We start from the raw sequence: 13,159 nt of genomic DNA on the forward strand, positions 1-13,159 counted from the left end.
CCTGAGCTCTGCAAGACATCGACTAGGCGTTCTGTGTTTGGACAGCACCTCGCACGAGAAGGTCCTGGGGCTCCTACAGTGATACACATAATAAGTAATAATGGTCCCGTCAGCCCTCACGATTCCATGGCTCTCGAACGTCAAGGTGACCTCCCAGAGATGTGCAGTATTATCTTCCGGGGAGGCTGGACTGTCACCCATAAACGTGCCCCCCACCCCCCTCATTCCAACATGACTGTTTTGGCCTTCAGTCGACCCAGCCTGGCCACGTACATCTGAAGCACCCTTACGAGCAGCAGCTTTCCAACAGACCCCTGCTGCTGCGGCCACGTGCGATGGCCCTGGGGGCTGGCCTAGCGAGGAGACGGGACGGAGGCCATTTTCAGCTGGGACGCTTTGAATGAATGGACCAGGACGCAGAACGATCGGCAAAATGGAGCCGGGGCACAGGAGCGGACTAGCGAGCTGGGGTGCCTTTTTCAAACACGGGCTTTAGCATTTATAGGGGCAGGGCCGTACGGCAGGCAGGAGTCTGTGGCGGGACATTCGTGTTTCCGGATAGGAGGATAAAGGTGTGTGTGCGTGTGTGGATGCGTCTGAGTGGATGTGTGTAGAAGGCCAGGGAGGGGGGTAGGTGGGTCTGGGTTTGAATCTGTTTCACTCAGGTATAGCTTTGTAAGTAGGGGGGATGGGTATATAGGAGTGTGTGAATGGCTATGTAGAGAAGTGTGTGTGGATGGGGGAGTGGGGGGGGTATCAAATAGAATGTTTTGCACCCGTGAAGTCACTACAAGAAGCAAACCCCACAGCGGCTGTAACTGGCCTCCCATTTAGCCCTCAAGAGATAAACAGAACCAATTTTGTTATGGGAGCGTTCTCCGTTTTCATGAGTCCTCGGACTTGACGTTCCAGCTGACCTGTCCTCACAGTATGGTCCGTCTGAGCAAGAGAAACATCGCAAGAAAACCTGGAAGATGTCCAGCCCAGGCTGAGCCTCGAGCTTCAAATAACCCTCATGCTCCAGGGCCTTTGATGCCTGCCCATAAAGAATACCCTTGATCTTGTGTCTAGCACCCCGAGAGCTTTTGCAGCCACAAGGGGCCATTTGAGAGGGGGAGGAGGAACAAAAGGGTTCTTGCAAGCCCCACCCGCAGCCATATAGAGTCCCTAACTCACACACCACAGAAAAGCAAAGGCACAATCAAACTTTGTACATCATTTATCTCAACCAGAATAAACAGCTTCATGGGAATTAATGGCCACAGCCAAACAGTACAATTTTGAATTCACCCACAAACCAGATAGAAAGATTTTTGTTGTTGTTGTTGCTTTGTTGTTCTTCCCCCCCACCCCCGCAGAATCTTACAGAGAAGCAAAGATCAGAAATACCGTCCTCGGGGCTGGTTTGTGTTTTTAAACGTCAGAACGAAGGCTACAATTCGGCGCTGTCCATGCTCTGGGATCGGTGCATTCCAGCTGCAGACGGGGAGGGGGGTGAGCAGATAGGTTCCAGAGATGCACACAGATCACGCACGGTCATTAAATAAACTCTTCTATACAATGTACAAGAAAATAAACAGTCTCTTCATGGCTCAGTGGAACATTTCCAGAGCGCCGGGTGTCTAACACCCGGGTCTCAGCCAGCAACGTCCAAACGCCCTAGTCTCCCAATGCCTACAAATGTAACAAGGGAAAGAGTGAACCGAAAAGCCACCTGCACCTGTGAAATTCACCAGTCTCCTGTCAACTCAGAGGGTACTATGGAAGTAGAATTGATATGAAAGCTCCCTGGCAGGGCTGGGACTGGCAGGTGGCTGGGTGATTTCGCTGGTTTGTCCCCACCATTCTCCCCACCCGTCCAGTGTCTTGTGTGTGCAGAATCAACCCCAGCAGCACACTCTATGGGACACAGGAAGACAGTGAGTTCCCCACAACCATGCCCTGTAAGGGGGAGGAGCCAGGAGCGTCTCCACCCTGTACTCAGAAGACTGACACGACAATATACAAGACACGAGCGATTGCAGGGAGGGGGGGCGGAACATCGAGGCTGGAGGAGATATTTAAAGCCGGGCCTTCTGGAGCAGATTCCTCTCCCGTCTCCACCAGCAGCGTGTCTTTCTCTCTCTCTCTCTCTCACTCCAGAGCGAGCTTCACCAGGTTGGCTTGGACCTTAGCCTGGTCCACAGCGTCCAGCAGGTTCTTGGCATCCACGGCCAGGGTGTGGGAGGCCGTCAGCATCTGCCGCTTGCACTCCTCGCTCAGCGAGGTGACGGCATTCTGCTGCGCCAGGCGCATCTTGTTGATCAGCTCGGCCAGGTCCTTGTTCAGCAGCTTCTGGGTGCCCTCAATCTGCCAACACAAAACACACACGTAGTGGCCGGAGCACATAGGGGATAACAGCCTACCACTGCTGCCAGCTAATGGAGTTACTCAGCTATGCGCAGACTCGTTTATGTGCGTGATTCAGGGATGACCGCAGTCCGTGTGGTCATTAGTTTCTTCCAAGGCAGCCTCATCCAGGCCAGGATTTAAGAAGACCCTGTGATGTCATTAGGCAGCAAAGTCTGCGCAAGTCACTGAGTGTGAGAGACAACCACAGGGTCTGTCTATGTCCAACAGCCTCAGTCAAGAATCCCCTTTACATTCATTACACCCAAGCCCTGTCTCTTTTCCAACCTGCCTCGCCCGGGGGAAGACGCACGCAGGATTTACCAGCAAAACATAGGTGTTCCCTGTTGAAGCCGCATCCTTGGATTTACCAGTGGTCCTGACCATCTAATGCCCTCTTCACCTGCCAGGCCTTCGGTTTGCAACCCACTCCCTTTGGACAGTGAAATCCACTAAGAGGACCCCATTCACTGCTGGCTAATGCTGCTACATTGTGTGGCCAACTCTCCTGATTTTAATCACGAGCCTTGCAATGTTTGATGATTTTCTTAAAGCCCCAGCTCCTCGAGTCATGTGATTGGCCAGGCCTCTCAGCTGTCCTGGACCAAAAAACACCGCGTTTCCAGCTTTTCTAGGAGAAAAAAGTTGGAAAATGCGCCTCCTTACGGCTCAGAGAGCAGCAGTCAAAGAAAAAGAAACCCTTTGTGCTGCTGTTGATCCCCTGACTTGGGGTGGCCTGACTCATGATTTTGGCACATTCGGAGCCGGCTGCAGCATTGCAAGGGAAGCTGGAAATACATTAAAAACCCGCCTCCCTCCATGTGGGATGAGCAGTCACCTGGCACTAATAAATAGTGGCTCAAGGAATTCTCTAATCAACTCTGTATGGCCCCTGGTGAGCCCTTGTGGGTGTCGCTGGGTTTCTTTAGAGCCAGGCCTGTATTGTCACCCTGGCTGGTAGACGTAGCGTGCAGGGGATTGACTCCGGCGAGAACAAAGGACCCTCTGGGAGGGGGGCAGGTGGGGAAGGTCCCTTGTTCTGTGTGAGCCCTGAAAGCACTAACATCTGCAAACTGGGATCTGCTCCCAGGATGTGCGGGCAGGGAGCTGGGGGTGGGGAGAGACCATGTGCTGGGATCATCCGTTACCCCAAAGGCAGGGGCTGTCCCACCCAACGGCTCTCCCCCGGCAGTAGGGGGCACAGGAGCCCTTACCTCTGTGCGCGATGCCATGGGCAGAGCTGGCAGGATCTCGTCCACGCTGCTGATCAGCTTCCGAAGGGACAGGCCCACGTTCTGTGAAGGGGGAAAGGTAGCGTGAAAAGTGTCTCTGGCTTCGGCAAAAGGCTTCATTCTTAGTGATGACCTGGGCCTGTCTTGGCTCAGGAGGGCTGCTGCAGAAAGATGCACGCTGGGAAATGTTCCCCGCTCTCGGGTCAACACCACCACTGGGGAGAGATGCATCTTGGGAAATGTTCCCCGCTCTTGGGTCAAGACCAGCACCGGGGAGAGGTGCAACCTGGCAAAATGTTCCCCGATCTTGGCTCAAGGCCACCACCGGGGAGAGGTGCATCTTGGGAAATATGACATGAGCACAGAAAGGGCTAACATGATCCAATGGCTGGAAGTTGAAACTAGACAAATTCAGATTGGAAACGAGGTGTCAATTTGTACTAACGAGAGTAATTAACCACTGGAGCAGTTTTCCAAGGGTCGTGGTGGATTCTCCGTCACTGACGATTTTTAAATCAAGATGGACTGTTTTTTTAAAAGCTCTGCCCTGGGAGTTGCTGTGGGGCAGGTCTCTGTCCCGTGTTATACGGCAGGTCAGACGAGGTGATCACAATGGTCCCTTCTGGCTTTAGGATCTGTGAATCTAGGATGTGTCTTAGTCCTTGCCAGTCTTCCCAGGAGGCAGCCTTGGTTGCCTACCTCCTCGCCCCTCACACACCCTGCGTGCTTTACCTTCACCACAATGATGTACCCCTCCGGGGGCAGCTGGCAGATCTCATTCTTGAGCTGCAGCACCGCCTTCACCAGCTCCATGACATTACTGTACACCGTGTCGTCCGTCCGGTCCAGGTTGGCAGTGGGGGCCGGCTGGATCGACTGCCAAGAAACCAGGAGAGGAAACATGATTGGCTTGCCCGCAGGGCCGGCTCGCCAAAGGCTTCAGAAGGAAGCCCCGAGGAGAAAGGCCAGTAGCCGCGCATGACGCAGGCCCTTCTGCGCCCACAGGGAGTGGGTTCAGCTGCCCCGGGGTGGACTGCCTATCGGCCAGGCAGCTGATAGCATCATGGTGCGTGCAGACCCACCAACAGCTGGGCGGAGGGTCAATGCTTCCATTGCCGAAGCAGGGCATGGGGGCGTAGCATCAGACCTCTAATCGCTGCACCCGACTCCAGGCTCAGGTCCGAACTAAAGGGACAATGGGCAGAGCGCTATGACCACGAGCCATCCCTCCCTCCCTCCCTCCAGGGGGCCCTGAATAGCTAGGGCCAAGTAGGGGGCTGGGGCTGGCTTCAAAGCGGAAGAGAAGGGACAGATGCAGGCCAGGAGGGAGAAACTCAGCCTGGTTCATTTTCACCACATACCTGAGCTCCCAGCCTTGGAGGCTTCTGGGGTGGGCCTGTAAACTCGGCTGAACCATGCGTGAAAGAAAAGAAGAATTGTTGTTCCCTTTGTTATTTCTATTGCCATCACCCTCGGAGATCCCAGTCAGGCCTCACCGTGCCATGCCCTGCGGGCACATATGGGGCCTGTCTACACTTCGAGCTGCCCGGTGTAACTTCCAGCTCAAGCAGACATGCCCATGAGAGCTCTGATCGACCTAATGTGCTAAAAACAGAGTGTAGCCGCAAGGGAGCAGCAGGAAGGGCTAGCCGCCCGAGTACGTATCTAGCCTCTTGGACAGGTACATCCTCCCACCCCCACAGAGCTCACAGTCTGGGTTAACAGGCACTGTTGTCTTGACCTTTAAATAGGTTCAACCCCCAACACTGGTTTGGCACCGTGTGTGAACCAGTGGAACTCCCTGGCTCAGGATATTATATAGACAAACAACTTAGAAAGCTCCCCCCGCCTCGAAAAAAGGATTAAACAATGTGTCTGAATGAGAGCTGCATGTGCAGCCGGAACAGCTGCCGCCAGAAACCCCACCCCTACGCGGGAGGAGGATGGGACAGTCTGGAACGGGCACTCACTGTAGTCAGTCTCCTTCTCCGAGTGCAGCTGCAAAGAAACGAGAAACGTCGTCAATCAACCTAGGTCCTGAAAACCTGAAATGAGGGAGGGCGCGAGCTGGAGCCACCTCCAAGGCACAGACGCAATCTCCATGGTCGGAGTATCAGGCGGGCCCCAGGCTCATTCAGATCCCCGAGGTTCCAAGCAGACATGGGCTCCAGCTGGACAAGTTGCACCTAGCGCCCCCTTCTGAACGAAGTCTGAGGGGGCATTGGGATCGTTAGGAAGAGGGGCCATTTGCAAGATCGGAATCCAGATCCCAAACACGCCCAGAGGTCAGAGGTGCTGGGTTCAGACCCAGCCTCCAGGCTCTGTAGAACGGAGGGACTTTTCCGCACCAGTTCGCACGTGGCTGGGTGCCAAGAGCAAGTCCAGCCTCCCAGAGAACTGAGGGTCAGCTAGTGGAGGTTTTACTGTAATTTGCATTGTTCAGTTGGGGAAGCAAGTCAGAGAAGATCAACAGTAACGGTCAAGGGGCTGGAGGAACTTGCTTACCAGGGAAAGGCCTCCGAGCAAGGTACGTCTAGCTAGGCTGAGCCGTGACTGGGGGGCGGAGGGAGAGTCTGGCTGTCTAGGAGCATGGCAAGGATGTAAACACCAAGGATGGGGAGTCATGGTTCGGGATGGGATAAGGGCTATTGTCCTGTCCACCTGTCAGGGATGGTCTAGATAATACTTAGTCCTGCCATGAGTGCAGGGGACTGGACTAGATGACCGCTCGAGGTCCCTTCCAGTCCTACGCTTCCATGATTCTACAATTATCCCTATTGTACAGATGGGAAACTGAGGCCTGGGAGGCTAAGTGGCTTGCCAAAGGTCACACAGGAAGTCTGTGGCGGAGCAGGGAAATGAATGAAGACCTACCAGGTCATAGGCTAGTGCCCTAACCACTGGAACAGAGAGATGTCCCCTCTAGTCCAACGCATGGACCAGCCAAGTCCCGCTCACATTTCTGAGTCTCTGAAAGCACCTTTCATCCCAGGTTCTTAGTTCCAAACAGGGATTAAAAAGGCATTTCAATAACCCAGTGAGACATGGAATAACTAGGGCTGTCAAGCGATTAAAAAAATTAATTGTGATTAATCACACTATTTAACAATAATAGAATACCATTTATTTAAATATTTTAGATGCTTTCTACATTTTCAAATATATTGATTTCAGTTACAACATAGAATAAAAAGTGTACAGTGCTCACTTTATATTTATTTTTGGTTACAAATATTTGTGCTGTCTTTTCAATTCACTTCATACAAGTACTGTAATGCAATCTCTTTTTCATGAAAATTGAACTTAGAAATGTAGACTTATGTACAAAAAATAACTGCATTCAAAAATAAAACAATAAAACAAAGCAATGTAAAACTTTAGTGCCTACAAGTCCACTCAGTCCTTCTTCTTCTTCAGCCAATCGCTAAGAAAAACAAGTTTGTTTACATTTGCAGGAGATAATGCTCCCCGCTTCTTGTTTACAATGTCACCTGAAATTGAGAACTGGAGTTTGCATGGCACTGTTGTAGCTGGCCTCGCAAGATATTTATGTGCCAGATGAGGTAAAGATTCATATGTTCCTTCATCTTCAACCACCATTCCAGAGGACATGCGTCCATGCTGATGATGGGTTCTGCTCGATAACAACCCAAAGCAGAGCGGACTGACACATGTTCATTTTCATCATCTGTGTCAGATGCCACCAGCAGAAGGTGGATTTTCTTTTTTGATGGTTCGGGGTCTGTAGTTTCCGCATCAGAATGTTGCTATTTTAAGACTTCTGAAAGCATGGTCCACACCGCATCCCTCTCAGATTTTGGAAGGCACTTCAGATTCTTAAACCTTGGGTCGAGGGCTGTTGCTATCTTTAGAAATCTCACATTGGTACCTTCTCTGCGTTTTGTCAAATTTGCAGTGAAAGTGTTCTTAAAACGAACAACATGCTGGGTCATCATCCGAGACTGCTATAATATGAAATATATGGCAGAATGCGGGTAAAACAGAGCAGGAGACGTACAATTCTCCCCTAAGGAGTTCAGTCAAAATTAATTAACACATTTTTTTTTAAATGAGCCTCATCAGCATGGAAAATGTCCTCTGGAATGGTGGCTGAAGCATGAAGAAGCATGTGAATGTTTAGCATATCTGGCACGTAAATACCTTGCAGTGCCGGCTACAAAAGTGCCATGTGAATGTCTGTTCTCACTTTCAGGTGACATTGTAAACAAGAAGCAGTCAGCAGTATCTCCCGTCAATGTAACCAAACTTGTTTGTCTGAGCTTAGATTGGCTGAACAAAAAGTAGGACTGAGTGGACCTGTAGGCACTAAAGTTTTACATTGCTTTGTTTTTGAGAGCAGTTATGTAACAAAAAAAATTGACATTTGTAAGTTGGACTTTCAGGATAAAGAGATTGCACTACAGTACTTGTATGAGGTGAATGGAAAAACATTATTTCTTTTGTTTATCATTTTTACAGTGCAAATATTTGTAATAAAAATAATAATATAAAGTGAGCCCTGTGCACTTTGTATTCTGTGTTGCAATTTAAATCAATATATTTGAAAATGTAGAAAAACATCCAAAAATAGTTAATAACGTTCAATTGGTATTCTATTGTTTAACAGTGCGATTAAACCTGCGATTAATCATGATTAATTTTTTGAGTTAATCGTGTGAGTTAACTGCGATTAATTGACAGCCCTAGTAACAACTGGAAGACAGTTTGGCTCCTATCAGAATTCGCTTTGTGTTACTCACTGGAGGAGAATTGTTGTTCATATAGACCATAGGGTCCTGTAATGGAGAAGAACAAGAATGATGAATAGCACAGAACCAGTGAAACAATTATCTTTATACGTTATAGCTATTGGACTGTCACAGACACGTGGCCCCCGAGGAACTTGAGAGCTGTTTTCATTTTGCTGCACATCTACTTCATGGACAAACTAAGATCTTCCCAGGCCCCTGATCTAAGAGAGACTCTCCTTTAGCCATTACCAGTATAGGGCACATGACACACAGTTGAGCAGTTCTAGTGCTGCCCAGCAGAGGGCAGACAAACATATTAGTAGAGCAGGTTGGGAATTTTTTGACTAAGCGATTTTTTGATTCCTCTAAAACAAAATTTTTAGCAGAAAAGAGCTGGCCGTGACAAATTTCCTTTTTCAAAAAATTGTTCAGAAAAAGAGTTTCAAAATTGACAAAATGTCCCATTTCAACATTTTCAAACCACAACGTTCCATGTTTGGTTCAAAATGACTTTTTGCTTCGAAATTTAAGTTAATTTATAGTAAAAAAGGTTTTTAACTAAAACTGGTTGAAATTGAAATGCATCATTTTGATTGACCCAAACTGTTCTTTTTTCCGGATTTTTGGTTTATGAGCAATTTTGAGCTTTCAGGTTTTCGTCCCAGTTCAGGAGAAGAAGCAGTTTCAAAATCTCGAACATATTCCCAGGACAGGAAAACCACTATCTGATCAGCACCACACATTAGCCATTTAGTGATGATACCGAATTCTCCATAGCAGAGCGTGTTACTCAGCCAGTTTCACAGCGGAGGAAACCAAAGCTAATCCTGTTTTTACCGTGGGATCTTTCATGTTCACACACTTCGACTGCTACACATTAACCAATGCAATCATTGTATCTACTTTAAAAATATACGACTACAGCTGATTAAAACACTATTCCAAGAATTTTCAAAATTCACAGTTGTTTCCAAACTCCAGGGTTCAAAAACTTTTCCATGAAATTTTCCACAATATTTTTAACCAAGATTCGTATCGAAACCATTACAGACCTTTTTCATGTCCCAGAAACCAGGTTTTCTTACCAAAAACTGGGGTTTCCACACACAGAAAATTTCTATAACAATTTTGGTACAAATTTTGATTAAAAAGTACGACGTGGAAAATTTAGTAAAGAACAGAAAATGTCCATAGCAGGGGTGGCCAACCTGTGGCCCCGGAGCCCCATGCGGCTCTTCAGACGTTAACATGCGGCTCCTTGTCCAGGCACCGACTCCGGGGCTGGAGCTACAGGTACCAACTTTCCAATGTGCCGGGGGGTGCTCGCAGCTCGACCCCTGGCTCTGCCACGGGCCCTGCCCCCGCTCCACCCTTCCCGCCCCCTCCCCTGAGCCTGCCGTGTCCTCGCTCCTCTCCCTCCCGCCAGAGCCTCCTGCACGCCACGAAACGGCTGATCAGGAGGTGCGGGGAGGGAGGGGAAGGCGCTGATCAGCAGGGCTGCCGGTGGGCGGGAGGTGCTGGGAGCGGGGTGGGGGAGCTGATGGGGGGCTGCTGACGTATTACTGTGGCTCTTTCGAATGTATACTGGTAAATTCTGGCTCCTTCTCAGGCTGAGGTTGGCCACTCCTGGTCCAGAGTTTTGACAACCTTTCGTGAGAAGTTTTGGGTTTTGAAAAAAAGGCCGTTTTTTGACCAAACAAACAAACAAACAAAAAAGGGTGTGAGAAAAATGTCAACCACCTGTAGATACCACAGTACAGTATTCTCTGCTAACAGCCCCAACCTCCAGACTAGCTCCATTATAAGTGTAGTATATTGGATCATTAGTATTTTTAAAATGTATTTAACCCCATAAATCTATCTTAGGTACTTCTATGGCCCTCATTACTCTAGTATAAGAATATTTCACAGTCTTTGATGTATTTGTCCTCACAGCACCCCAGGAGATAGTGCAGTGCTACTATCTTCATTCTACATATGGGAAACTGAGGCACCGTACAGAGGCGCTAAGTGAATTGCCAAAGGAAGTATGTTGCAAAGCCGGAGCTGTGCCTAGGTCTCCAGAGTCCCAGCCCAGAGCCCTGACAACTGGAGCATCCTAGCAGAGCAATACGCTGGTCTAATAGTGACCAGCACTGGGCTGTACCCGTATTTTCTATGTTGCTGGAAATTCCATGATTTCGAAAACATTTCTGTTCCAATACAGAACAAAAACAAAAAAACAGAAAAATTTCCCTTGGGATTAAATTAGGAAAAAAAAAAAAAAACTGTTTGGGGTCGATCCAAAAGTTTTGTTTGGTTTTTGACTTTTTAAAATCTTTTATATTATATTAAATACAATTTTAAACCCTGAAAGGAAAAGTCAGTTCAGAACAAAATTTCCTCAAACTGGACACATTCCTGGGCAACGTTTTGCTTATGACGAATTGGCATTTTCCGATGGACAAACGTTCCACTGCAAAATGTCTGGCCAGCTCTCCGGCTGAACCCGCTGGGCCCACTCACCAGGGATTTCTCTTCTTGCTTCAGCCACTGATAATCCTCCACCATCTGCTTATGCTGCTTGTCGAGCGTTTGCCGCATCTTGGCCCGCTCCATCTCCCACAGCTTCTGCGCTTCCTCCCTGCTAGTGGGCCTGAGGAAGTCCTCCTCCTTTGAGACAGAGGGTGGACTGTGACTGCGGCAATCACGGCTTAGGGACTGCCCACCTCCCGCACGAGCCAGGCACCGCTGGAGAACTCAGCCCTGAACCCAAGGCAATGGGCCACCCTCTGCCCATATTGACATCCCATTGGAAGCTTGAAACCAAGACCGTGTTTATTTCTTTCAATATATTTTCCTTCATTGTATGCATAGACACTGGTTACTGATTGCAGGGATGCCCATGCTGGTTTGTTATGGCAGGGTTACTCAGCGAGAGAGCTGGTCTGCCCATGCTGGTTTGTTATGGCAGGGTTACTCAGCGAGAGAGCTGGGCTCTGTACTCTAGGTTATTGTATTTATTTGTATTGTGGTAGCTCACAAAGGCACCAATCAGTGCTAGGTTCTGTGCAGACAAACGCGGGGCAAGACACAGTCCCTAACATAAGAACATAACAGAAGACCGGCCAGACTGGATCAGACCAAAGGTCCATCTAGCCCAGCATCCTGTCCTCTGCCAGCGCCTGGTGCCAGGTGCCCCAGAGGGAATGAACAGAACAGGGCAGTCATCGAGTGATTTATTCCCTGTCCTCCAGTCCCAGCTTCCGGCAGTCAGAGGTTTAGGGACCCCCAGAGCAGAGGGTTGCATCCCTGCCCATCTTGGCTCATTTGTGGAAAGTCCCTTTAATGAAACCAATGGCAGCCTATCGGAGAAGGGCTACCAGGGCCTAAGGAACATCTAGCCACCGCGCTTTTCTGAGCTCATCAGCAGTTCAGTCCCAAGTCCCCGGCTGCTGCTGCCCATGTGCCTGGGGCCAGTGTCGCTGCAGCTAACGCTTCCCCCGTGGGTGGCCCGCCAGGCCACTGAGACGGTGCTGCCCAGTGCCGTCCAGCAGGCTTGCCTGGGTCCAGCGCACGGCGACACACCTGGGCCGCGGGCCAGGCCGGCACTAAAGGGGTCAGTGTCTTTTGGGATCAGCTCCATAGACGGGCCAGGAATTGTTTGTGTATAAGCAGCAGACCTTGCAGCACAGCGAAGAACAAAGTCACACGAGACAGCGCCCCCTAGTGAGCCCCCGCCTCCCCCGGCTGCCTGCAACACAGTGGCCCCCTGGTGCCCCGCTGGGGCATGGGGGTCAGCACTGATTGAGGGAAGAGCGCCCCCTGCTGGCTTACACTGCACCTCACCGCGAAGTGCTCCGCTTCACGCCCCCTTCGGATCAAGCCAGGGGGCAAGCAAGCCGGCCCGTCTTACCCTCATGCTGTGGCGCTTGAAGACGCTGTGCCGGTTGAGGGGCGGGGTGTGCAGGGAGCTGGCGGGCGACTGGCACTCTATGGGGCTAGTGAGCGTAGGCGAGCTGGCGCACAGACCCTCGGGCACCTGTTTGAGGGGAGCAAGAGGCACCGGGCCCAGAGCCAGACACGGACAATTAGCAGCAACAGACAGAGAGGGGCGGAGAGAGCAAGTGAACAGAGCAGGGAGCGCTTTAGAGAGGGACCTTCGCACTGGGGCAGGCGTGTGGGGAAGGTGGCTGCTGGTGGTCCTTCAATAGGAGATTCCCTTCTCCTCCTGCCAGCTTGGTATCTCTCCGGCCTCATCCCGCAGTGAAGTGACCAGGGGAGGTCGGGCCTAATGGGCTGAGCACAGATCTGGGAGCCAGGAACGCCAGGCCTTTACTCTCCTGTCTGCCAAGACCGTGGGCAAGTCACCTAGGCCCCGGGCATCCAAATCATTGAGGGTCCCAACAGGAGTGACCAGGCCTGAATATTCTGGCCTAACTTTCCAGTCTCCTGAACATCCACAGGCTCCCACTGACTGTGGGTGCTCAGCACCCTCTGACAATCAGGGCCTCTGAGGCATAGAATTGTGCCCCAGAAAAACAGGCCACCAAAATTTGAAAATGTGGGTGAAAACGCTTCCTGCCTCAGTTTCCCCATCTGTAAAATGGGAATAATATTCCCTCTCTCCCAGGATAATAAAGATTTGTCCTTCTCCTGCCCCTTCTTTCTTAGGATCTGAGAGGGCTTTACAGAGATTAGCCAATTAATTCTCCCAATCCTACCCTCTGCAAGGTAGGTCAGGATCATCATTTCACAGATGGGGAAACTGAGGCATGGGGAGATAAAATGACTTCACCAAGGTCACAC

At 50.2% G+C, this 13,159-nt stretch overlaps 1 protein-coding gene across 5 annotated transcripts in view; it reads right to left on the reverse strand.

Annotated features, from left to right (window-relative positions):
- Positions 1–1,204: 1,204 nt before the first annotated feature.
- PTK2B (protein tyrosine kinase 2 beta) overlaps positions 1,205–13,159 on the reverse strand; it is a 105,849-nt gene continuing 93,894 nt past the window's right edge. For 2 of the 5 annotated variants that reach the window (XM_077812315.1, XM_077812316.1), the window contains exons 24-30: positions 10,877–11,023; positions 8,381–8,416; positions 5,591–5,618; positions 4,982–5,028; positions 4,353–4,496; positions 3,603–3,683; positions 1,205–2,349 (exon numbers count right to left, since the gene is read on the reverse strand). In XM_077812315.1, coding sequence (XP_077668441.1) covers positions 2,134–2,349; positions 3,603–3,683; positions 4,353–4,496; positions 4,982–5,028; positions 5,591–5,618; positions 8,381–8,416; positions 10,877–11,023 — 699 coding nt within the window. In that variant the 3' untranslated portion in view covers positions 1,205–2,133. Of the gene's footprint in view, positions 2,350–3,602; positions 3,684–4,352; positions 4,497–4,981; positions 5,029–5,494; positions 5,831–8,380; positions 8,417–10,876; positions 11,024–12,266; positions 12,393–13,159 lie in introns of those variants that run through there. The other 3 variants (XM_077812319.1, XR_013345532.1, XM_077812317.1) reach the window with 3 other exon arrangements.

This window comes from Eretmochelys imbricata, chromosome 3 (genome assembly GCF_965152235.1).
Source record: "Eretmochelys imbricata isolate rEreImb1 chromosome 3, rEreImb1.hap1, whole genome shotgun sequence".
NCBI classification, from domain to species: domain Eukaryota; kingdom Metazoa; phylum Chordata; order Testudines; family Cheloniidae; genus Eretmochelys; species Eretmochelys imbricata.